At 36.5% G+C, this 24,685-nt stretch overlaps 1 protein-coding gene across 4 annotated transcripts in view; it reads left to right on the forward strand.

The window, feature by feature from the left end:
• NRAP (nebulin related anchoring protein) overlaps window positions 1-24,685 on the forward strand; it is a 52,808-nt gene continuing 28,123 nt past the window's right edge. For 3 of the 4 annotated variants that reach the window (XM_065638718.1, XM_065638721.1, XM_065638720.1), the window contains exons 1-20: window positions 1-270; window positions 536-630; window positions 1,351-1,438; window positions 4,558-4,662; window positions 5,206-5,310; window positions 5,967-6,074; window positions 6,924-7,028; window positions 7,611-7,718; window positions 9,284-9,388; window positions 12,117-12,221; window positions 14,100-14,216; window positions 15,971-16,075; window positions 16,999-17,106; window positions 17,800-17,904; window positions 20,188-20,286; window positions 20,809-20,913; window positions 22,485-22,592; window positions 23,384-23,485; window positions 23,993-24,190; window positions 24,413-24,517. In XM_065638718.1, coding sequence (XP_065494790.1) covers window positions 199-270; window positions 536-630; window positions 1,351-1,438; window positions 4,558-4,662; window positions 5,206-5,310; window positions 5,967-6,074; window positions 6,924-7,028; window positions 7,611-7,718; window positions 9,284-9,388; window positions 12,117-12,221; window positions 14,100-14,216; window positions 15,971-16,075; window positions 16,999-17,106; window positions 17,800-17,904; window positions 20,188-20,286; window positions 20,809-20,913; window positions 22,485-22,592; window positions 23,384-23,485; window positions 23,993-24,190; window positions 24,413-24,517 — 2,148 coding nt within the window. In that variant the 5' untranslated portion in view covers window positions 1-198. The remainder of the gene's footprint in view (window positions 271-535; window positions 631-1,350; window positions 1,439-4,557; window positions 4,663-5,205; window positions 5,311-5,966; window positions 6,075-6,923; window positions 7,029-7,610; window positions 7,719-9,283; window positions 9,389-12,116; window positions 12,222-14,099; window positions 14,217-15,970; window positions 16,076-16,998; window positions 17,107-17,799; window positions 17,905-20,187; window positions 20,287-20,808; window positions 20,914-22,484; window positions 22,593-23,383; window positions 23,486-23,992; window positions 24,191-24,412; window positions 24,518-24,685) is intronic. The other variant, XM_065638719.1, reaches the window with a different exon arrangement.

Below are 24,685 nucleotides of genomic sequence, written 5' to 3' on the forward strand. Positions count from 1 at the left end.
CTGCAGCTGACTTTGAAACAGAAGGTCAGCAAACGGAGCAACAGACTTCAATTCAGAGCTTTAATGGGAGCCATTGACCACAGCAAAAGGCCCTGACCGGAGTGTCTAGAGTGCGCTTTGCACAGGCCAAAAAGTCACTTTCATACTCTTTGAACCTTTTGTATAAACCTATATATTTTTCACTCTGTGGATTTCAAGATGAATGTGCAGCCGTGTGCTAGATGTGGCTATGGGGTTTACCCTGCTGAGAAGATTAACTGTATAGATCAGGTCAGTTCTCTTTCTTTATTATTCTGGACTATAATAAATGTATGGATTGGCACTTTTAACACAGTGCAAATCTCTTGGTTCCAAAAATTCTTTACTCATAACTGGGTTCAGAACTGAAATTGGTTTAAACAGACAAATATTTGAAGAAGAATTCTTCATATTCATGAAATGAATGTTAAGGATCAATACTGAGATTTAATACTCAACAGAATAATAATGGAATACCATATAATGTCTTTTCGTTTCTGTTTTGTGGTGTTTCCAGACATGGCATAAAGCCTGTTTTCACTGTGAAGTATGCAAGATGATGTTAACAGTAAACAACTTTGTTAGCCATGAGAAAAAGCCTTACTGTCAAGTGTAAGTGTATTTCCGTTTACTTTTCTTTTTTCTATTTTATTTTTATTTTTTTAAGACAAAGGTTTAAAATGCCAAGTCATTTTAATGTAATAGAAGATCACAATTTGGACACAGCCTGGTCCCATGTATGTTGTGCAATTATGTATTGTTGGTGACTTTGTGCATGTCTTTGGATTTATGTGAATCACAAATGATGGGAAACTCTTGTTACTGTACATAATGCTTCCTCATTTGTCCAGTGTGTTAAAAGATACTAAAGTTCCCTTTCAGTATTGTGGGAAGAAAATAAACCCGACCATAAAATTCAGTGCTTTCCAAATGAATATTTAAGAGTTAATAAGGTTGAGCTAATCATCAGGAAAATGTATAAAATGCAGATTTTGGAGTTGGTTTGTTGTAGGAAGGTTTATTTTATAATGATCAATTCTTGTCAAATTTGTCAGCAGAAAAAGGAGAGATGACAGTTGGTTTTTATTCTATTATTCTCTTTTGTTATTAGAAACACAGCATTGATATGACGATCATTAAAATTAATTTTGCTCTAGGCACCTACTCTATACAATAATAACTTCAATGTAATCTGAAATCTGTGTATGACTGGGGGAAAAGTTATGTATAGAGGGGTGGAGGCTGGTATTGTGTTTTTGAGTGCTCAAAGAGAAGCTTTATGATGGGCTGTCTGGTACATTCCTGATATCCTTTTACACTTTCCTTTTTCAGGCATAATCCAAAAAACAATGCATTCACAAGCATATTTGAGACACCAGTAAATATGAATGCAAAAAAACTGTCAGAAGTGGTAAGTGAGGTAAGAAACTTGAAGGCCAAATGTATTTAGGTTTGGTTTACATGTTGATATCATATTCATGTCTTGTTTTAGAAGTGTATTCTTTACATAATGTAGATATGTATTCTTTACTTACCCTCCTGTTTTCTTTTAGAGCAGTAAAATCTCAGCTCGGGTTTGAATCACAAGTTTTAAAATGCATTCACTCATAAGAAAGAAAGGTTTGATCTGAATTTTTTCTGCTTTTAGATAGAAAAAGGGATAGCACTTTCTTACCTGCCGTATCTGATAATCTACATGGAAGCAGTGTTCACATAAACTGCAGGAGATATTTCCCAGAGCTACGTAAACCTAGTAACTAAATCAGAGGGGTTTATAGAGCCATTTGAAACAGGGATGACCTACTTACTTATGGTCTCTTCTGAAATTGACACTAAAGGGCATGAATAAATTCTGTCTCAGTAGGATCTAGGCAAAAGTTCTCATAAATACTTTGTTAAGTATTTCTGGCAAGCTTGAGATGGCATTTGGCTTTTGTGAGAAAATATGAAGTCCAGGGAACTTTACATGGTTTTGCTGAAGATGTTTTGCTGGAGCATTTGGGATGGAATGGCTTTCCATGCCCTTTCAACTGCATCAGTCCTCTAAAAGGCTGCTGTGCTCCGGCAAACCTCCAGGGGTGCTCAAAGTCTTCTTTCTTTTCAAATGCCATTCTTTTCTCTCTTGCATTGTTTTCCTCCAGATACTTTTTTTTTTTTTTTTCCAAACTTGCATTTCTAAGAACTTAATGAAATGAGAGACTCAGGAATGGCCAATGATTGATTGATAGCTCGCTCCTATGTGTAGTACCGTTTTTTTAATGTCATGTCTTTTGATACTCTAAAATCACAGAATCACAGTAGTACTATTCATTGCGTGACTATATTTAGTAAGTAAACCAATGTGTTTCGATGTATTAACCATCATTAAAATAAAAGAAGGAATTTGTATTTCTTAGATTATAGTGTATTAAATTCATTCTGATGTTCTGTATTAGCTCTACAAAGTTAATGTACATTAATAGCCTTTATCAGACACTGTATCTTTTATCATTCTTGTACAGTATTCTTATGCATCAGTTTTTGCAATATCATGGGCAGTAACTATTTCAGCAGTGACTATCACACTTACTTTAAACTGTGTGTGACAGATCTGGTCAGGAATGAGTCTGGGATTACTGAAGGTTCTATTTCTGGTTTTAGGCAGTGATATGAGACTCTGATACTTCCAGTGCATGTGAATATACACGCCAGACAAATTTTAGCTCAAAGATCACTTTCCCTTGTTTTGTACACCTAAGGCACCTTCTGTCCTTTTCAATCACATAATGAGGTTCTGCTCCAGAGAGAAAATTGCTAAGGGTAGAAAAGAAGCTGATTCTGCAGTACATACTTAAAGGGAGTACTTCTGTAGAAATTTTGAGTGCAGGAAAACTTTTTCATTGCTAAATGTATAAAATAATGCTAACTCGGGAAAAGGTTTCAATTGCTATTGTAGTTCGTTGGAGTTTTTCAGGTAAGATTACTTTTTATGTAGAAAATGTAACACATTTCTTCAATCCTAACATGGTCTTCTCACATAAGTCATGTTGAGATACTGACTGAAATGTAGAGATAAAAATTCAGCTCGCTCCCTCCACACAAAGTTTCTATGTGAGCAGACAAATCATGCATGTCTCTGTACCTCTGTTCTTAATTCATGAAATGGGAATAAAACACATGCTCAGTGGTTTTTCTGTCCAGACAGTTTAGATTTTGCACTCTTCAGGACAGGAACTGCTATTTTTTGAGTCTCTAGAGTGAGTTGTATTACAGAGCCGTGATTTCACTTGGGTTTCTGTATGCTGTAATGATAAAAGTAACAGCAGTAAATGATGATCCAGGACTAAATATAGTAGTTATTTACACAGTCATGATACTTCATGGACACTGTGCAGTGAAATAGGAGAGTAGAGTATTGCCCACTAGGTAATAGTTACTTCATCTAATGCTGCATTGATATGTTCTGCTTAAGATTTCTTTGAGGTTTCAATCTTCAGAGATTATTTCCCCAAATGTATTATGTAAACACCAAATTATTCTTTCAGAACTTCATGCCAGATTTCAGGTCTTATATGCTGCTCCTTTACAGATGTGCAGCTCCAGTAATAGCAGAAATCTTAGGTAGAAGCTGGATGTGGATTGGAGTTTTGACCTTAGGGCTAAATGCAATCGTCCATGAAAGCTCCTTTGCCAAGAACGGGTGGCATGGAGGAAGTGCTTGGGTAGTTTTTGCATGGCAGAGAGCTACAGGCTATGCGACCTTTTTGTACATAAGCAGTGTGTAAGTGGTGTTGGTTTAAAGAGGGAGGAGGAGAAGATGGAGAATTTTGTAAGTTCTTAGAAGGTGATTGGTATTTTCTTGTGGGCTGTGGAGATTTGGTGGATCAGGTGTGTTTGTAATAGTCTCTTGCTTTCTGCATACATATAATATATATACATATGTGTCTTCAGGGTGGATTTATGAGTTGGTGCTGAAAAATAGGCTGGTCTGTAGCAATTGGAAATATAACACAGAGACACAGACAAACATTACGACAGAGTAAATTATCTTAAACTGAGTTGTGTTGATGCTGCCACCCACAGAATTGGTTCTGTGCAGACATGTTGTTAGTCTTGTGTAGATATTGATAGTTTTTGCAGTGAGGCAGATGAAGGAAATGACATAACTGAAAGCTAACACAGCAAAAGCCTACATAGTAATTCTCTGATCTAATTTGCCCCATGGCCGCCTGTCTGATGGTGTCGGTGTGTGATAGACAAGAAGGATCACCCAGCAGGGCTAAAGGTGTTTTTGGAAGAAGCCTTCCTTTAGGCTGGCTTAAGGTGCAGCCACAACTAGCAGGCACTGAAGTGGATTTGTCATGGTGGGAACTGTACTGTTTTTGTTGGTTTGTCTTGCATTCGTCTCCTTTTGTTGCTGCAGTTTATGCAGACTCCATATCACTATGGACTAAGAGACTGTTCACCTTGTTTGTCTCACTTCTTGTTCTTCTCCTAAGAGGGAGTGTGTTAGTCTGTACTAATAAACTACTAATACCAAGTCCTTTATTATATTTTTAGATAAAATATCGAGAAGAGGGTGAACAATTAAAATCAGTCTTTCAGTGGGATGTAAGGTCCAGAGAAATGGAAGCTGCTTATAAAGCCCAACAACTGGCCACCCAGGTAAGAAATGTCCCTCAAGTCTCCAAGCCACTGGCCTGCAGGAGACCAAGGACTGGCCTTGGCATTCCTGACTGTTAGGGTTTTACTTGCAGCATTTCGAGGCTAAAAAACCCATTGCTTCTCATTTGGCTAAACTTTTCAAGGCAGCATAACTTGATTATAGCTTAGGGTGCAAGAATCAGAAGATGAGGAAGGAAGAATGTATCTATACAGTTAGCTATCTGGACTGCTGCATGTACAGCCATAGTCAATGTGTCTTTTTTCTATTGGCACTGAAAGTTCAGAACAAGTGGTCTGATTCCCAGGGGGGCACTGTTTGAGTCTCACTCCAGGATCCTAGATCCTGACATCTTGATGTCAGTTTTTGTTATACAAGCTCTGCCCTGGCATTCTGAAGGTATGTGGAGTGTACACCTGTATGTCTGCAGAGAGTAAATTTCACTTCCACAGCATTGTGTGTGTTTCCTTATTTTCTGTCAGATCAGCTGTTTCTGTATTAAAACAAGGGTGAAGATTGGTAGTTATTTAATTTTTGTTTTGTAGAATGCTTACTATGCTGCCTATGAAGAGGGAAAATCATGGTACTCGGGAACCATCCCAGATCCTGAGATGGTCAGGATAACACAGGCACAGAAGACTCTGAGTGATGTAAGTGGGCTGATGTTTGGAATAGTTTATTTTCATGGGCTATCATATTCTGAAGACTTACCAGTGCATCAAAGCCAACCTTTGGTAAGATGTTACTAAAGAAGAGCCTGACATGTTTATTTCTGTCAGTAACAATATTTAACCACGTAAGTGGTTAAAGTCGTGTAAGGATGCTGTTGCCCATCCTGGAAATCATACATTTCTGTATTTATGTAATTGAGAAGGACTTCAACTACTGACCAATGTTATCAGAGGTGAGCTTGGTTATATCCTCATCTAGCAGGCAGTGCTGTTTCCCTCAGTAGAGCAGAACTCATGATGGAAAACCTGTCTTATTTGCTGTGGAGTAGACTGTATTTCCATGACTGAAGAAAATAACTTTTGAATTATGGCTGATTGTATATGCCCAAACAATGGGTTAGCGACTCAGTCAACATAGCCAATTAACAGTGGATAATTAATATGAATGAGGAATATTTTCTGTTGTATGTAGGAAATATTTCTACCTAAAAAACTTATAAGGTATAAGTTATTTAATTTGTTTACTTTTAAATAAAGTGACACATACTTTTAGGAAGCAGGCATTAGAAGAGGAATCACATTAAACTACAGTGGGTTCTTCTGTAACAACAAACCAAAAAATGTTCATTTTCTAGTTTCAATATACAGAAGAATATGAGCCACGGAGAGGCAAAGGCAGCTTTCCCGCTATGATCACTCCAGGTTATCAGGTTGCTAAGAGAGCCACCCAGCTAAGCAGTAATGTAAGTCTCAGATTTTTTTAATTGTCTGTTAGTCTTCTGAATTTGGAAAATCCTGGTTTAGGTCATTCACTTAGGCAGTAGGTTCCACAAAGACTATTTGTTGTGCTATTAATCCTACTGAGTTAGAAAACTTTGACATGATGCAGGAAACAGGGTTAACAAACTACTTGGGTTGGGAAGACAATCATAAGGATAAATGATGATATACATACTTCCTGAGAGATGTAGCAACTTTTGCTGTAATTTATCACAACCTGAAAAAGATTGTGAATCATTCTTTAATTCATTTATTTTTTTATTTAATTCATTACCTTTATTTTCACCTCATAGTTTTATTAATCTATTCACATCTGATGATTTTTGCTTGCTTTATTATTTGAAGCTAAATACATTCAATATTGAATTTAATTAATATACCTGCTACTTTGAATATATGCACAGAAAATCACTTATTTATAAAAATAACAATTCAACTGAAAAAGATTAAGTAAAAAGAAATCATGTAGAAATGATTTTAAAGTATTGCATTGTTTTCTGGAAACACCGCATTGTCATTGCAGTATGATCTTAGTGTTCTGGGCCATTAATGACTATTCTCATAATATTTTAATCAAATGTATGGCTCACATAAGTCTAGTATCATTTGAAAATTTGTTTATCTGGGGCCATTTCTATCTGCTTCTGACATGCACTTTAAGGAAATAAGACCTTAAGTATACTGATAGCTTGACTGTACAGTGGGTGGTGTCATGACTGCTGTTGCTCATTTTCTCTTGAAGCCTTCTGATAGAAAAAAGATATTTGCTGCTTATTATTTGTATTATGTATTTTATATGTTTTCTCCCTCAGGTAGAATATAAGCGGGGACATGAAGAGAGAGTTTCGAAGTTCACCTCTGTTGTAGACACTCCAGAAATACTTCATGCCAAGGCTGGAGGACAGCTTTCAAGTGATGTAGGTGAAACTGATGTAGGCTGACCTGTTTTTGACTCTGCTCTTAGGACATTTATAAATCACTTTAAAATATGAGCATAAAGAAAAATAAAAAACTAGTATTTGAAAGGCAGACTCTTGAAATGTGCATTACCTTGAAATATTCTTGATACATTTTACCATTAATATTTAATACTTCCAGTTGGAAAGACTATATTAACTTCTAGGTCACTTTAGGGACTAGCTGGCTGCCAGAACTAATGGCAGAGAACTGGTCTGTTTTATATCCAGGAGGTGGGTGCCGTGCAAAAGAAGAAGAAAGCTACCTGACTAATATAAATAGAGCAGGGATCTTGCAGGCAACTTTAGTATTTTCTTTAAAAAACTGTGATCCATCCTATATCCTAAATAAAACACAGAGGTTCTGCACAAGATGTAGTGTAGTTAAAGGCTACATTGTAAAGATTCAGACTTCATGGTTCATCTTCCTTTTGGCAGATGACAACCATTGAGTGCTTGACTTTGCAACTTTAAGAATTGATTATGTGTGCAATCAAGATGCATTTGATCTAATTGCTCCTGAACTGTCTTGGGTTTTTACAGTTGAAGTACACGGAAGACTTTGAGGAACAGAAAGGGAAAGGCAGCTTTCCTGCTATGATCACTCCAGCTTATCAAATAGCCAAGAGAGCGAATGAATTAGCCAGTGATGTAAGTGTCCAAAGCAAAGTCTCTTTTTGGGAACAAAACAATACATTCTTACACAAATTTTGGATTAAACTATTTACTGGTAGAAATTCCATGAGCATTGTGGAGTTATGCTAGCAGTATACTTCATACACAGATTTTCAAGTGACTGTCTTTTGCAGGGACAAAATTGACTCTCTGCACAAAGAGAAAATTAGGCATTTTATTTGCGAATCAACACTGTGGATTTTTGTGGGCAAAAGCCTCCCCTTTACCCAGCCTTCTCTTACATACGATCAAAAAGGAAGAAAATAAGGAGTCAGCTAGAGGTCTTTGATTTCATTCTGCCCAACCCAGTATGAGTTAAAGGGGCTGAAGTGCAGCTCTAATGTACACAGCCACAATATTTCTGGGTGACCTTGTATCAGGGGAGGACTGTGTTTGCAGAGCTCTGCTTTGCCATGACTTTCCATGCTCCCAGTGGGGCCTTACAGTTCATTCTCCCATTCTCTCTTTTGTGTTGTTGCAGGATGAGGCTTTTAAGAAAGTAACTTCTTGAATAGCAATTATATATATGAAGTATATACACACACATACAAACACATGCATACATTTGACATAGATATAGATTTATACAATATGCCTTTCTATTCCACTCATTTCACTCTTCTTATTGTTGTTTTTTATTTGTTTGTTTTGTTTGTTTGTTTGTTTTAACTCCTTGGTCTACTGATCTTTATTGGCTTTCTTTTCCTCTCCAAACACAACAAAACCACAACATCATTGTATTCTTTAAAAAGCATTGTAACAGGACATCAGTATTGCTTCAAAATGTCTGGTTGATTGTGTTTTGTCGTTGGAAACTGAAAGGAAAGCTCTTTTTGTTGGAGAACATATTGTGGTAACTCAATGGAAGTGAATTTATAACATTAAGAGTCATGGAGGAGAATAAGAAGTCTGTAATTTTGAAGGCAAAAGCAACTGACTCTAAAACATTTAAATACTTTTGTTTGCCTTTGATCTGTGGAAAACCTCTCATTTCTGTCAGCAAACACACATGGTGATTAAAGGGCAGCATCAGGTTATAGGCATTATTTTGACTTCAGCAAAGGTATTGCAAATCTTGGTCTAAACTTGAAGGTCAAGTACCTAAAATTCCCTTGATCATTGGGGCTATCACATCTTTAAGAAACAAATCCATTTATTAATAGTGGTCAGATGACCCTGTGGTAAAAGAAGTGCTCTGTGGTAACCATGAATTTACATTACAATCAGTTTGATTCTTTTAACCTTCTGGAGCATAAAGTGTTAACCACTGACAATAGGGAGTACTGAACATGCTGAACTAAAGGCCTGGTTAAAATGGCAGGTCCCATGTTCCTAGTGCGTTATTAAAAAGTACACCACTATTTTTGGTTTTGTATCTTCAAGTGACATGTTTGGCTTCTCTAGATGGGTGGCAATGGGAATTTTGGCAATATTTAATTGTCAACATATGCGTGTCATTGATGATTATTTATTATGCAGCATCTGTGTACCAGACCAAACTCATTTGGATGATTCTTTTCCTTTTCTTTTTTTCCTGTTAGGTAAAGTATCATCAAAGATATGAAAAAGACATCAAGGGAAAAGCCAGCTATACAGCTGGAACAGATGTTACTTTTGCAAGAGAAAATGTAGATCAACATGGCCAGGTATGCAACATCTCGAAGATACCCATGCTGGTGATCATTGCTATGGCTGATTGCTCAAGACTTTAGAAACGGCAGTGAGGCCTGTTTTCCCTTTGCTTTCCTATATGAGAAAGCAAGATCTCAAAGGAAAAGATGGTGTGCAACAGCACCATGCTCTGAATGCGTAATATATTTGGCATTGGCACTTACAAGATGAGACTGCAGAGTGCGTGCACTGTCACTGCATGATCCTTATGGTAGGGTCACTTCAAAAGGTGAGTCCTACCTTAGCAAATTTTATCTGTGTACATGTATGCACTGTACATTTCTACTGTGATGGTGTTACATATCTCACTGAAATGTGCTTACTTGTGGAAACTCCCATTTCATGAGAAAGAAAATGTAAATTCAGTTAGAAGAAAAAGTGAAAGGGCTGTGAAATGGTAGAAAGTTAGTAGGTAGTTAAGTGTGTTTTCCCTGCCATTATTTTTAGAAATCTTAAAGACTTTGCAGCTCTAAATATGTGCAAGTTGCACTGAAGATCATACACAATCTCTTAGATTTCAGTTATTCTACAAAAATGGTACTGTAAGCTTGACAAGTTGTAGTTCTGCTTTTGTGGAACCAAATAGACTTTAGATTTGTTTTGGTCTGTGGCATTAATTTTGCTTTTATTTCATTTTTAAGAGAATGCAATTAATTTTGTCATCTCCTAAAATGCATCCAAAGTTCTATTCCAATTAAGCTAGGGAAATAGTACAGCTAAATAGAACTCAATACAGCTAAAGGGAATTTGAAAGGAATTGAGTAGTGATTTTGTATAAACAAAACTGTATGGTTAGTCTTAGGTTTTTCATCCTACCTCCTCATGAGATTCATATACTTTGGAGAAATTAAGGAAGAGTGAATACATTGTCCTAAGACAATAGGAGTTTTAAGTTTCTTCACTTCTGTCCAAAGCTACATCTTGCAATGTGTGAAAAGCAAACCATCCTTCATGAAAATTACTTTAGAATATGCAGCAATGAAGCCTTCAGTCAGTTTCTGTCTTTTGAACTACTAGAAGTTTTAGTAAGAATAAACAAATAAAATGAATTTGAAAAAGTGCTAATTGCATTTTCAGGGATTGGAATGCTGCTATCTTTAGAATTAATTAAAGTTTTTTTTTCTTTGAAAGTATCTTTGAAACTTCAGTCACAGACTTCAAATTTAATTTGAGTTTTAATCTTCACAGATTGAATTCTGATATTTTATTCAAATAAAATTGAGCCACTGAAATTAATGGATCTTTTTGAGTGAGGCATGACTTAACATGGGTAAAGGGATTAGATCTCTAACTGTTGAGATCATGAGGGTACATCATATAGATATATATATAACATGAGACAATTTAAGGAATCTGACTGTAAAAATCCTTTGTGCTGAACACCTGTTTCATTCATGTTTAGAAATCTTAGAAGTAGCTAAAATTAATTATCTGCAACTTTGAAAATACTGTTTTGTAATATGAGCAATATTACAAATTATATAAAAATGTATTTGAGAAAGTTAGAAGAAAAAGAAAATGGCAAGTTAGTCTGAAGAATTCAGACTCATGAATGGCACTTTAAAAAACTAACTCAGCTGATTAGTCAAGGATATTTTTCATGTTTTGTGCCTCTTTATAGAATAGTTTAGACGCAATAACTATAATTACAATATATTGTTCACAAACTTATGACCTGACCTATCTTATCATGTGACATTGATGATGCACAAAATGACCTACAATGGATTGTTTTGCATTGAGAAGTTACAAGAAAGGCCTAAAATATTTATAGTCCTTTCTATATGTGCTCTCCATTATATTCTTGACATGCCACACATTCTTTTCTCACTTAAACTGGCTCTTTGCTACAAAGGATTTACAAAATATTACAGAGAAGACACATTACACTATATCTTACTTGTTTGTATCCTTACCATGTTCTCCCCAGATCTTGCCATAGAAAGCTTTGGGATGGTCATTGTATATTATTATTTTAGAAAAAGCTCCAGTATTTTGTTATTAAGTTATCAAAAGGCTTTTCAAATTGTCAAACATTTACACATAAACTTACCCGTAGATAGATTTAAGAGTATTAATCCCAAAAAGATTGGGTTTTTAAATCAAGCAAATGGGACTTTGTTCCCTAAGGAGTTTACCACTTTAATATCTAGGTATTTCTGCTTCATTAAGGAATCCTTGTTCAAAATATATCACTGCACTAGAGAAATATTATTTTGGGTCAGTTTTGATGTGAGAAATGGCCATGGAGAGATCGAGAGACTTCTGTCACATCACAGAGGAAGGCTGACCATACACTAAACTTGGAAAGTTTAAGCAAATCTCTTGGCTGCCCAGACCATTAGTAACCATATGTTTTCCAGGAAAGCATATATTGAAAAAGAGAAGTGCTAGTAGATGTCATCTCTGTAAGAACAGAGGTGAAATTAGAAGGATGTATATTGTTGTATACTCAAGTGTTCTCGTGATAACAGCTAATTACTACTTAATTTTCTCTTACAATGCAGAAAAGTAATTTTACAGGCATAGTTAATTTAATGGGTAATTTTATTCTTGCAATGAGTCATTTTGTTCTCTTTATCTTCAAAAAAAAAAAAAAAAAGCAATGAACTTTCCTAATAACAGGGACTATGGAGCTTTGTGAAATCACCCAAGGCCCCACCTGCTCATGTATAATGAGTAAACACTCTGAATTTTCTTCAGGATTATATGGATGACTATGAAGAACAGAGAGGGAAAGGAAGCTTTCCTGCTATGATCACTCCAGCTTATCAAAATGCCAAGAAAGCAAATGAATTGGCAAGTGATGTAAGTATGAAACCTGAATCAATACAATTCATAAACAATTAAAAGCAGCAGTTTGTCAGAGCAATGCCTGGGAGGAGAATGCTAAAATTACACTTGAGAAGTAAACAACAATGACATTTCACTGCATTCCTGGGAACTGGATAGCTCAGGGGATTAATAATATCCATTAATAGAAGAGGACACAGCTCTGGTTTGCATGAGGGAGGGATGGATGTAGCAACTAATGGGGATCCCTACTGTTAGGTTAACCCTCCTGGCAAATCTCCACCTGTATTATTAATGAAACCTTAATCATCCTGTGGACTACTGTGGTATTCCCAGTAGTGAATAAATGGAGGATGAATGAGCTGAACTGGTTTTGATATTTTGATGTATCGTGCCTCTAGCACGAAGCAAGTCATATGGAGGAAAAGAAAACAGAATACACCATTGTCACTTCACAAGCCCAAGCTTATTTCTAGGCTGGGAATTTTTAGTTTTGGGTGGTAAGCTAAGGAATTGGCAAAAAAGGTGTTGATGTGTGGGATTCTTGCATGCAGCCTGTTAACTATAGAGCCGCGGTCCTATTTGAATCTGTTTCCAATAGTGACAAAAAGTGGGTCGGTCTGTAGGTCACTACCCTGTTGCTGATGAGAAGGGTTCCTGCGAGTGACAGCCTTTGTAGTGTGGACACCTGTCCCCCATGGGGCCATCCGAGCTGATGGGCTCAGTCTGTTTTCTGGGGAGCTAACAGATGGTTGAGTGTTTCAGCTTGTACTAGCCTAGACTAGACACTAGCAGTAAACTAGAGTGAAAGGATAATCATATTCTCTTACTTGAGCTTATGACTGAGAGAATATAAAAACCCGAAACCTTCTGTGACCAAGCCCTATTTTGATGACAAACTCAGTGATCCTCTGTTTAAACACAGAATATTTAACCTTTTGAGATAAAGATGGCAGTTTCATAGGTTTTAAAAATGCTAATGGTCAGTAGTTTCCTTATTAATTTGTAAAACCTGGAGCAAGGAGAAAGTTCATAGCAGTAACATTTTCACACTAGAGTGCTTATCAAGCTGCTTCATATCTTTAAAGCCTGAGAAACTGTGTGCAGTTGGAAAATGAAAGACCCAAACACTGCAATTCAGTACATTTAAAATAGTTTGTTATTTTGTACATTATGAATCTGATTTTTGAAGCAGTAACATAACATGAAGAACATAAGCATCTCCTTGTACACAAGAATTACTGAAATGTATTCCCAACAGGGTTTTTGCTGGACAAAGTTTGGCAAAAGGCCAATATAAGTATTCTCTCACTTCACCCATCTGAGCCCAATTTAAGTCAATCACCTGATGTCTAAATTAATTTAATATATCACTTATTTAAAGCTTGATTTGGTACAGAAGTATAATTCCCTAAAAAACACTGCAAGTGCAAAAAGATACAGCTTTTTTAAAAAGCTGGTTTCTACAAAAGGAAAAGTTTACAGAGCACTGGATGACTATCTGTAATTCTCTGACTAGAAGTCTAAAATTAAAGTACTGAAAATTAACTTCAGCAATAGAAGAGCACACATGCTCCAACCAGTCACTAGCCAAGAATCTGCTAATTATCTGTTCAAGCTATGAACAGCAACCATTGCTGTTCAATCTATGTAAAAAATGGATTAAAAAAACCCCTCTGTCTAGTGAAGTGGCCAGACAGGGATTGTTAGGGCTGTGATTTTATATGTGGTTTATTTTGGGAAGTGACAACTTGCAGTATTTCAATTTAGCATGTTCTATTTGCTTATCAGAGCAAGAATGGGAAAAGTCTTCTGCTGACTGATGAAGCCAGTCTAAATAGCAATGGTGAAAAGGCAGACACTTATTTTATAATTTTCCCTACTTCTTTTCAGATAAAATACAAGAAAGATCTTTCCAAGATGAAAGGTGCAGCTCACTTTCACTCCCTAACGGCTGAAGACAACTTAGTCCTTAAACGAGCCCAAAGTGTTAACAAGCTTGTCAGTGAGGTAAGGGATTAAATCGATCCGTTAACAAGTTTGAGAGCAGCTCATACAAATGTTTGTGTCTGATGGGTAAGGACTACAAATAGAAAAAGCTGTTGTTCTCATTGCCTCGTATGAAACAAAAATGATCTGTGTGTAGCACAGGAACTGGAGAGAAAGGTGCAGAAACAGATCTTTGAGTGCTGTTATCTGGAATTTCCAATGATCTGTATGAAAGTATGAGAAATTAACTCCAGAAGAGTAATACTGTTCTGTCCACATGAAGAATACAAATCTAAAAAAACACCCTGAATTGTGCTCTTAATGTGCTGTGAACTTATAACCATAAATGATTGAAGATGACTTGGGTGTGTACCTTACAATATTTCAAAGAAGGTTCTACTGATAATTAAAAAATGACACAAACAGAACCAAAATTTGTACCATTCTGTTAGTGCAGGTTTCTGTTTTCTTCTATCGTGCGAAGGACTGTGAGTTATGGATAATGCATTCTTCTGCTTGGCAAGGGAAGATTGCTGGGGAATTCTCAGTAGATTCTGAATTATTAATTTATTTATAGTGTCATATCAGCTATAAAGCTATTAATAAAGGTAAGTTTCTAGAGCTTCCCCATGGCAGTTTAAAAACTTACACTCTTGAGATGTCAAAGTATAAAACCTTCAATAATGAAAAACCCCTGGAAGAAGGACTGGGAGGGGCCTCCTGGGCCAGTGATTCCTGGCTCCTGCTATTTCTGCACAGTATCATATAATCCTCTTCTTCTAATTTCTAACCTACATCTATTCCTGTCCGCTTTATTACTATTGTGTTTTATGCCAACGTTGTTCTTTAGTTTAAAAAGTTCTTCGCCCTGTGTGACTACATTTCTGAGATGTTTACAAGCAGATAAAATTTTTTTCTCTCTGCCTTTGTTTTCCTAGACTAAGCAAGCCAAATTCTTTTCATCTCTCACAGTCTTTAACTGTAGCACTTACAGGCTAAGTGCATGTTCCTTAAACAGGAATGACTGTGAAAGCACATAAATTCTTGATGAGGTCTTGCTGGAACCTGGGACACAGTACTCGCGCTTCCCAGTGCCTGCTCACAAGTCTCCTCTTGCTCCCACCTTGGGCTGCATTTGTTTTTTTCATGGCTCTGTTACTTTGGTATCTCACCATGTTTCTGTGGTCAGCCTCCATAGGAACAGTTTTCTCTTTCTTAGTCTTTCCAGTTGATGAGTTCTTATAGCTGAAATTTTTATGACTGCTCCCTACCTATATTAACTTCTACATTGCTGAATTTAGTCCCATTTCTATTAGTCCTTTTAATATCACTCACAACATTTCTACTTCAGAGCAAAGGTACTTAATGAAAATATTAAACCAGTTCTGTATTTAAACTTTCTCAGAAGAATTCTGCTGGTAAACTTGCCCCTGTTTAATCCTTCGTGTTGAAGAACACCCATGGCTTTTTCTGCTTTCCTTTGCTCCGCACTCACCTTAAAATTCCTTCATAGATCCTTGTTTTTGTTAACAATTTTCCCCATGGCACTTTGCTGAGGTCCAAATGGATGAAAATGCATTTCTTTTGCCTATAAAATGAGAACTGAGCATATTAAAATAGTCTTCATATTAATTTTCATCTTATGCCATCTGATGAAAGCCATGTATCAAAATCTCTGAAGAGTGGGTCTAGCTAATAAAGAGTGTGTGGAGGAACTTGACAGAGCCAGGTTAAGGTTTTACCGTATCTTTCCCTTGTGCATGTTTGTCTCTAAGGTGGAGTATAAGAAGGATCTTGGAAACAACAGGGGCTGCAGCATGAACTACTGTGATACTCCGCAATTCAAGAATGTGAGCAAGATCTCAAAATTCACCAGTGATGTAAGTTTTCAGTACCTTGCTTAATGCAGTAGCTACTGGAATCACAATTTATCTGTGTGTGTGTTTCAGATAAGCATGTGCTGGGAATTTGAATGTAACTGATTTTACCACGTCTGTCCAGCACCTATCCTAGTCTGTCTTTACTGATCATTTTATATAGGATTATGAAAACAGCTACCATGATATATGGAGGAGAGGTTACTTACAATGGACTGCTAATCTACACAAGTAGCTGTCAGTTTTTACTGTTGTCTATCTTAATAATTACTTATTTCATTGTGTATGTCCATTTCCTTGCTGGAGAAGGAGGCAGAAGATACTTTACCAGAGTTAATGTCAGAGAGGAACATGTTTACTGCATGCAAGTAACCAATAAAATAAGTTGTGATAAACTACTACTTGCATCTGATGATACTGAAGTATAATTTTACTTTGTACTGCTTGCTATCATTCTCTGAAATCCAGGAGGAATAAACAGAGATGAGATGGTAGAGTGGTTAATTTACATTGTTGTTGAACTTGCTACTCTGGGCTTGGTGAAAGCTGCACCAAAACACTCCAGTTTTGGTAGATGATTATGTGTTCATTTGTTAACATACAAATAACGCATCCCTGCTACTTTGTTCTAATATTTATTACTGATGAAACAATATGCAACAAAAAAACGTGGCAGTATCTCCTTTATGTGGCATCCAGGTCATCTGAAGAATATGTAAGTGACATCTTTTAAAATAGGAAACCACAGGGGGTTTTAGTTTTTATTTCTTAAAGTACCAACGTTGTTGTGGACTCATGAGTTTCTGTAGTGGTGCAGCACAAGTAGAACACAGCTGTAATAATTTGTCTCACTGCTGTAAAATAGAAACTCTTAGAAAAACTAAATACATTTTCTCAGAGTATTTTTACTTTTTTTTTTTGTACAGCTTAAATACAAAGAAACCTACGAGAATGAGATGAAAGGTCGTTATGTAGGTATCGGCATGGACAAGCGAATGCTACATGCCATGAAAGTTGGCAGCTTGGCAAGCAATGTAAGTCTTTTTTAATCACACTTGTATGGTTTCTTACTTTCTTGTCTTTAAGTTTTTTTCCAGAACTAAGTTGATAGGAAACTTTAGATCATATTGTACCAGGGATATGAAGGATAGATCTGTTGAGGGGAAATTCTGGAAACCCTTTTGTACTGATTTATAGCTCACTGTGTGGAAGAAGTTAAAATAAGCAAATTCAGTGATCTGGCAACATACTGAGCTCCTTCAGTTTTCTTTGACATCAGTAGGATGCTGAAGGTTGCTTGCCTCCACCCCCAGGGACCTTTGCTGAAAAAATAGTCTTTAATGAAGATTTCTGGATTCCAATTTAATTTACTGGGTTAGTCAAGAAGCTATTTTGTTACATACCATTCCTTCAAGTACATTATTTACAAATCTGTAAGAAGCTTGAGAACTAAGCAGAAAGATAAAAGAGATGTGTCATAGGTGGAAGTTAAGTTAATACTCCCACTGTTGGCATTGGATTAATTGAGGAGCTGAAAAAGAATCAATTAGTGGCTAAACTATGCAAATAATTTCATTTTCTTTGTCACTTATGACATTGAACTTACTTTGTTTCCTGCATTTAATATTAATATTATTGTTTCTTCTTTCCTCTTGACTGATAATTATTCAAACAGATGACAGCTTAAAAAAAAACAATGATTTTTTTCTTTTCTCCTTGTGTTTCAGATAGCCTATAAATCTGATTACAAACACGACGGTGTTGACTACAATTACCCAGCTACACTAACTCCTTCATATCAGACAACAAGGAAGTTGGTCCCTTTGAAAGATGTAAATAATTTTATGATTTATTTTTTCTATGACTTGCATGGCTCATCATCTTTCTGTAGGACAGACTGTGATAGATTGCATGTGTCAAATGATGATTTAATCATGGGAGCAAATAGGTAGCGATAGCAAAGTTAAAGCAAATAAGTGCAGGGGGTCAAGAGGGCTCAGAGGAATAGAAAGTCCTGCCACCTCCTGTCTTTGGCTTCAGTTCAGCACAGATAGTACAGTGATGTGAAATGAGTGAGTTCTGCCCCATCCCTACTCTGTGCTGTAAAACATCTCACCATCCTGCACAGTTTCAACAGCATCGTCAAGCACTGAAAGGACAGGGAGACTTAAATAGGCTTCTCTTTCTTTGTGAATTCCCTGAAGATGATATAATAGGTGTTCACATTTGACGGGAAACTAATTGGTCACGTAACCTTCTTTAGGCCTGTGGTCCATGTGAGTGAGGTGCCCTCTGTGCTTGGGGCTGAGTTGCTGGTGGAACAGTGTGAAGAAATTTGTGGACTGCTGTGGTTATATGTGCTCTACGGCTAAATGAAAGACATCAGGCTGAAGGCTTGATTGATGTCATCTACCATTGGGAACTTAACATGTGCCTTAGTTAGGAGCACAAGCACCAGGCATTCTAAAATCAACAGGAATACAGTAGCACATCCACAGGGCATTTCTGACTGTCCAAGATGTATATAACCTGTCTTTATTAGGGCCTAAATAGCTTTTCCAAGAAAAAGATCGTAGCGTGAAGAGGTAGAATTGAGAACTGTGATGTTTTTGAGGAAGTACTTGATATACTTCAACTGTAAGATGCGCTATTGCCTCTTGAGCAGCAATTTCAGCTTTGTTTTTGAAAATGCTTTAAAAAAAGTAAAGTTCACTGTTTGATTGCTTAGTGAGAGAGTTGTATTCTTAAAGAGTACAAAGTAAGCATGACTTCATGTCCAAAACGTGCAAATTAGTTTTACCCACTCTAAACATTTCAGCACTACTTATGGCTCTAAAATTCATAGTCACCATCTGGGTTTGGAGCATGTAAATCAATTGGCTACAGAGACTAGGTTGCCCTAGTCATGATCATCATCTACTAGTTTGAAACAGTCCCAGGGCTCATCTGCTCACTGCTAACCAACCTGCTTACTTGGAACTCTGTAAGAATGCAACTCTCTCACACACTAAGCAATCACAAGTAGCAGCAAATACATATTTTCAGCCCAAAAGAAATGATCCCTTTCTGTGGAAGTAATATTCTATCTCTGTAAAGAAGTAGATGAACTGTTTTAAGTACTCCATCACTTTGGACCTGTGGGATAATTCAGGCCTTTTTTTTTCTCTAGTTTTTGTCATTATGGCAGAAAGAACGAAGTTTACGTGCAGATACCTGAGATAAGAATGTTCACATTAAAATAGTTTCAGTAACTCAAAGTCTCTAGAAATATCCTCTGCTTTACTGGAAAAAAAGTGATCTTAAGAAACTAGTTTTAAGCAGTGTGATCTGCAATGTTTGTGAAGTGGTTATTAACTACAGTGAATATTATTTAGGGCCTACAGAGAATAGTAATTGTGCCCTGCAGTGTAGCACTGAGTCCTTTAGCAGTAAGAGGTCTGAAAGAAAGCTTCTCCATGATTTTTTTATCTTGCATAATTTGAGGATTTAAGAAATTTATTTCATACCTTATTATTCCTCCTGCCATGTTAATGTGTTAGGAATTTAGCGGGCTCCAGTCCTATACGTTGCTGACCTTAATATGACGTTTTTGTACCATAAATATGTATTTTTCTTCTATCATAATCCACACAAACTCTTACCACACAGGGAAATACTGTGGTTAATTATTATGTGGTAAAGACAAAGTGTGAGTTCATTTTCTCTGCACAGTACTACGGTGGGCAGACCTCTTAATAGACAATGTTACTTTATAAAGATAGTCTGATAAAAATAAAAATAGTCTGAGTGATGGTTAAGGGTATCAGTTTGATAGGAATGCTTTGGGGACAAGCTGAATCTGCATCTTTTTAAGTATTTGTGGTTTTGAGGGGAAGGAGTGAATTTCGTTTTCAAAGTGGAATGAAAACTGTGACCTCAGACTGGGAAAGTTTCAGAGCATTAACTCAGATCTCATCCAAGAGATCCTGGTGTTTTTCCTTACCTCAATTTATTATGGTTTAAGTAATGCTTTATCCAGGGTATTCGATAACAAAACCTTGTCTACTCAGTCTCTCATTTTCCAGTCTGAACATTTCTTCCTTTACTAAATTTTTTAAAATTTTCTATTAAATTAGGTAAACTACAGGCAAAGCATAGACAAGCTGAAGTACAGCTCTGTTGCCAGCACTCCACAAATTGCTCAAGCCAAAATAAATGCACAGCAGCTCAGTGATGTAAGTTTTGTCATCATTAGCCATCATTGTTTATTAGACTTATAAGATAATTTTATTTTATAGCATTTGTAGAACTTAACTGTTTTTATTGTTGATAGTTCATCAGCAGATTTACAACCAAAACAATAACACAAATTGAATTAAATCACTTCCAAAAATGTGACAAGCATACCAGTAGGTTTAATATTTTCTTCCATTTTTAAGAGTTGTATTAGTGTGCTTTTTTTAGGAATTTATTTTCTGTGTATTTATTAATGCATGCTTTTTTAATGGGATATTTTCTACTTTTAGACAATCAATAACTATTCTATTTGTATAATAATTATTCTACTTGCTAGTACTAAGGTAAAAATCATAATTGCCTTATTGCCCTCATATTTGTGTCAACCATAACTATGAATATATCTATAACATATGGCACTAATAACCTGAAAATCAGCAGCAGTCAATCAGTGTAATGGTCATATTTTTAGTGACTTAAAAATAACTGCGTTTGTTGTTGACTTTTTCAATATATGGCAGCTGAACTACCGAGCCCAGTACGAGAAGACAAAAACAAATTACACTCTACCTCAGGACGTACCTCAGTTAGTCAAGGCAAAAGCCAATGCTGAGCTATACAGTGAGGTAAGCCAAGAAATGTGGAAATATTGGTATTCATGATGCCGTTAATAGATAGAAATGAATGTAAAGATGATGACACTGTTTCTGGAAGCATTTAGTGTTTACCATTGGTCTTTAGTAAACAGCGTGAGGTATGGTAGCTAGAATAGATAGGGATACGATCTCAAGCACGGTGAAACTGAAGACTTCTTTTTTGCAAAACCAAAACCGTTTCAGATTATTTGAATTGGTTTAGTAAATCAGCATCCACAAAATTAACTGCTTCTGACGTGGCATTTGTATGAAGAACCAACGTTTGCACAGTTCTAATAACTCAAAGCCCACTGAAGTCAATGGAAAGAAACACAGTGACTTCTGTGAACTTGAGTCAAGCCTACCGTTGCTGCCATTCATAATTTGTGACAAAATACAGTGATTTGCTTAGAGACCTGGGTGTTTAAGTCAAGCACTTGCAGGAAAAGTTTAACTTCTATTCAATTTTTAAAGCATTTTTCAGGCCTCCATTGTCGTAGATAGTTTTGGAGGGAAAAAGCCCAACAGGAAAAATAAATGCAAAACCAGAAAAAACCTCCAGACTTATTGCTGGTGTGACTATTATTTTTGAGCCAGTTTCCTAATTTTTCATGGGTTTGAGTTGACATTACTCAAAGTTTTTCCTGGCATATATATACCTTGTGTTCTTCCCCTAAGTTTTATTTGAGCTGCATTGGTGAAGTGTTGTGGAGCAACGCTCTTTGTGGCTATAATGTGTTGGGATGCACGCTCATTGTTAGATATTAGTAAAATATAACCATATGTAAAGCCAAATCTAGAAATCAGGGCTTCCTGGATACTTCATTAGGTGCATGCATAGTATGCACAAAGGCATACGCGATCCTGCTCCACCAGAATTTCAAGTGGAAGCTTGAAAAAAAGCTTAAACAACTAGCACTTCCATTAATTTTCAGAAGATAAGCATGTGATTCTCACGTGTTTCATCTACGTTTGTGATATAGTGTGGCTCATGAGTGTGCTTTTGAAGCAAATCTGATCAGAAGGGTTGCTTCACTGAGCTTTGCTTCACATTCTAGGGTGGTCTCAGAGCACATGAGCTGGATTCCTTTTGAATGCAGCCCAACTGAAAGGTGCTCTCCAGCAGTGCTCATAAAGAACTGCAGCTACAAATAGATAATCAGTGCATGGGACCTGACTAGCTCTAGTTTGGTGGGGGGGAAGACAAAACCTGAAATGAGTGATGTCTGATTCTGAGCACCAGCTGTTCCGCCTTATAGATCAGCTCCTATTAATCTACAGTATTTGTGTATGAAGACGTAACCACAGGCACTTTTGAAAAATCTTCCTTTGCCCACGCCTGTTTAAAATTAGAGAACTATTGGTGCATGTGCTGGGATTTAAAGTGTCTGTAAACTCCAATAATAAAATTTTTGACTCAATCCTGGCCAGTTAATTAGCTCAAAATGATAATGAACTCTCACCTAAGAAGGTTCTACTTTGCTCTTAAGTCATTTTCATGTTCATTTGAAGATCTTGTGTGTTTATGTGTCAGTGACATGTCGCTGTCTTTGTTTTCTCAGATTAAGTACAAAGAAGGCTGGGAGAAGAGTAAGGGCCGGGGCTTTGAAATGAAACTCGATTCTCTGCCTTTACTTGCTGCCAAAGCTTCAAGGGATCTTGCTAGTGATGTATGTTATATTTAAGTACCTAGGAATTATTCTTTATATAAGTTGCTAAAGCATAGGGAAATAAAGCTTAGCGCACTTCATGTGGATTTTTAAGTCCTGCATTTGGCTGTTCATCTTTCTGAATGGCTGATGAACACTTGGAAGGTTTCTTAGACTCTGCTATGAAATTTCACTCTGTGAAAATTATTTTTTTAAATACAAGTGTACAGAAGGAAGCAAAATCTGCGAAGTGACAGTGGCTCAATGCTCCCATAGTAAAATTCAGTGTTTTGAATTGTTTATAGCTTCAAGAATGCTGTTATCATAAATACATATATATAAAATATTTTCCAAACAAATTCTTTCTAAACAACTTCTGTCGTGATCCTTAACCTGTGGAGAGGCAGAAAGGAAGAAACTTTTCCTGCAGCTGTCAAGTGTTCAGCAATAATGGTGGTTCCAAAATCCCATCTCATTAAGAAAAACAAATCTTGAATTCCTTGCTAGGTTTTTACATGATCACTTTTCTTATCTTTTGGTTTAAGAACAAGATAATTTAGCTAATCTAAAGCCTTTATAAGCATATCCACCTCAGAGGAGCGAGCCTTAAAGAATGAGGTTAGAGACAACATAAATTAAACCAACCTTGCCTCTTTGGGAATTTCTGGGAAAATCTGGGAAATCTGAAGTGACAAAGTGAGAATCAGACTAAGCCCTTGTAAATTTTGATCAGCCAAATTGCCAGTGAAAAACATTTTGCTTATCTTATGGGTAACTGGAAATGTTCTTTGACCTAAAGTATTTTTCCACAGATTAAATATAGAGAAGAATATGAAAAAACAAAAGGAAAAGCAATTGGAACCAAAGATTCAAGACTTTTGCACTCTCTGCAGGTGGCCAAGATGAGTAGTGAGGTAAATTATTTATTTCTCTTACTCAAAAGGTATTTTTCAAAATTATTAATCTTTTAGCAACTATATGAGATCTATCACTGTTACTTCTTTCAATATAAGAAATTCTTTGAAGTGTTTAACAAAGAGTGGTTTCCTTCCTCAGTCTGTTAATCTGCCATGATTGTACAGTATTTTTGTTCTCACAAGGAATTTTGGGTTGATGATGACCTTATTTTGGGGCAGGAAAATAGCATCCTATTAAAACCCCAATATAAACACTTCTACATAAAACTTTCAAACAGATAAAAGTATGTTTAAAAGTAAGATGTACTGTAATAGAGAAGATATCTCTAGAGTCTGCAAAATTCATCCTGCCATCTGTTTTGTGTATCCCTTGTAGGACCTGATTGTCACATGTGTTTTTTGCCTAATCTGCATAAGGACCCAAAGAAGAGAGGAGACTTAAGATAGCTTTGGCTCTGCAATACACTGATACAAACAATTTACTTTAATTCCTTCTATTTCTAGATTGCCTACAAAAAAGATTTTGAGGAGAGTAAGACACATTTCCATCTGCCTATGGACATGGTAAACCTGAGACATGCTAAGAAGGCCCAGGCACTTGCTAGCGACCTGGATTATAGAAAGAGGCTCCACGAATACACAGTGGTTCCAGAAGATATGAAGACCAAATGGGCGAAGAAGGCTTATGGTCTGCAGAGTGATGTAAGATGATATATACTCAGCTTAACTGTTACAAGCAGTATGAGTGTTTATAGACTTTTTCAGTTTGACATTATTACTCATTTCATCTAGACGCTTTTTGATTTGCACTATGACTTTTTAAAATGTCTTCAGAATGGATTGAAACTAGAAAGGATACGCATCTTCACATGCAAACATTGTACCTGTGTGCCTCATGCCAATAAATACCATTTTCCTCTACAGCTTCGATATAGGGCAGATCTGATGTGGATGAAAGGAGCTGGGTGTATCACAGAAGGAAGTCTTAATATACAACAAGCCAAAAAGGCAGGAGATTTAGTCAGTGAGGTAAGCAAAGTGCTCAGACTTCTGTCTGTTGTGTATTCAAAGCTTTATGCACTCTTATTCCACTAAATTATGTGGAATAGGTAAGGAATTCCTAATACAGAAAATCTGAGAAATGGAGAAACTGATGGACAATGTTTAGGTATTATACAGTTTAGGAGATCCTGGGTT

The sequence above is a fragment of the Caloenas nicobarica genome, chromosome 7 (genome assembly GCF_036013445.1).
Source record: "Caloenas nicobarica isolate bCalNic1 chromosome 7, bCalNic1.hap1, whole genome shotgun sequence".
Lineage (NCBI taxonomy): Eukaryota > Metazoa > Chordata > Aves > Columbiformes > Columbidae > Caloenas > Caloenas nicobarica.